We start from the raw sequence: 1571 nt of genomic DNA, 5'->3' as shown, positions 1-1571 counted from the left end.
GAGGTCCCTGATAGACTTTGACTGCTGGTCGACCTTGCTTGTCCAAGGACCCCAGTTCAACCTCAGATACCGGCTCATAACGACTCGATGCTCGGTATAGCACATAATGTTGGAAGAGAATTATGAAGCCATAGAGAGAACTTGCGGTCCCTATAAGCATCTTAGGCAGATTTCCAGTTACGATGTGTATATCACTTTGATAGATCGCATCTAGTATATTCTGAAGACCACTGAAGAGAGCTCCAGCAATGTCCATCATCGGAACTTGAATCGCTAAACCTGCTGTTGACTTTCGACGATGATTCATTATAATCTGCGGTATATATTTAACGAAGGTTATAATGACTTTGATAGTGCCCAAGAACTGAATAGGTGTAATCAATGCTGTTGAGCCGTCAGTGTTCATGAGGGAATCCCAAGGTAACAACTGCAACCAGGCCAAGAAGGACAGATATAAAAAAACAGCACACGCAATAATAACAAACACCCAAGTCCACTTCGATATCATCTGACCACCCCTCTCATAAAAGTAGATCTGGAGACCAATGAGGATGTTACAAATTAGCCCATGCACAGAAAAAACAACATCATGAGTTTTCACTGCTCTAGGCAAGTCGAATGCCATCTGCATGTATGCTCGGTAGCAGTTGTATACAGCATACCCGAGGAAACCAGAGAGATTGTACAACCACAAATCGAGAGAGAATCCCTGCACAGATTTCCGCTTGTAGTTGAGGTATAATTGGGGGTAATACATAGCCGACCAAGCGAAAAGATACGCCACCCCACAGCATTGTGATAAGATAGGTAATGTCAACCACGGCCCGAGCAGAGAGGTGTCAGCGGAGTCACTCGGCGACTCAGTTACCTTCTCATCAATTGCGGTGACATTGCCACTACTTGACATAGAGGAGGAAAACAGGAAAGTGTGGCAACCTTACAGAGTGGTTTTGGTCCCGTCGTAAAAGATCAATCAACGAACCGATTCCGGTTCCAAACTCCATCTTGTAATTTAGTATATGTTCCAGAGTCGATTAAGAACTTCAAAATAGTTCCTAGTTCGAATTCATCGATAATGAAATGGAAATTTAGATGGTTCATTAGAGCTCATAGTGAACTCTCTGTATACATTCTTCACAAGTCTATCGCATAACACTCGAGATTGCAACCATAAACCCACCAAAATTATTCCGAATCCTTCGGGGTAAATGCATCAGGCCGAGCCTCACTGAAGCAGTAAACCGCAACCGTCCCAAGTTGAGAAAAGCCTACGAGAACGCCTGAAAAATTTTCAGGCGGAGTTTGCCTGGTTCCCAAGAAAGGCTTTGACACGTCCAATTTTAATATCGGAAACTCAGGCTCCCAAATCACTGTTATCAGTGAGATACCGGAGAACGAAGTCCGCCTACTCTCCTGTGCTACCGTGAATACTTTAATAGTTAGAGTGAGAATATTACTTACTTGACATCAAGGCTATCAATCAAATCATCAAGGATACAAAGTATTGAATATACAAAATGCTAAGCATGTCACAAAGTTCTAGCGGAGCGGAGCATCTTCGCCCGATCCTA

General features: G+C 43.3%; 1 protein-coding gene across 1 annotated transcript; it reads right to left on the bottom strand.

Annotated features, from left to right (window-relative positions):
* Nucleotides 1-907, bottom strand: Pmar_PMAR027011 (Cystinosin, putative; the record flags this gene model as incomplete). Its single annotated transcript, XM_002777599.1, has 1 exon — nucleotides 1-907. A coding segment is annotated over one exon (907 nt), but the record flags the coding sequence as incomplete, so codon positions are not given.
* Nucleotides 908-1571: the final 664 nt, after the last annotated feature.

The sequence above is a fragment of the Perkinsus marinus genome, assembly GCF_000006405.1.
Source record: "Perkinsus marinus ATCC 50983 genomic scaffold scf_1104296951262, whole genome shotgun sequence".
NCBI classification, from domain to species: Eukaryota; Perkinsozoa; order Perkinsida; family Perkinsidae; genus Perkinsus; species Perkinsus marinus.
This window is presented reverse-complemented; position numbering and strand designations above follow the sequence as displayed.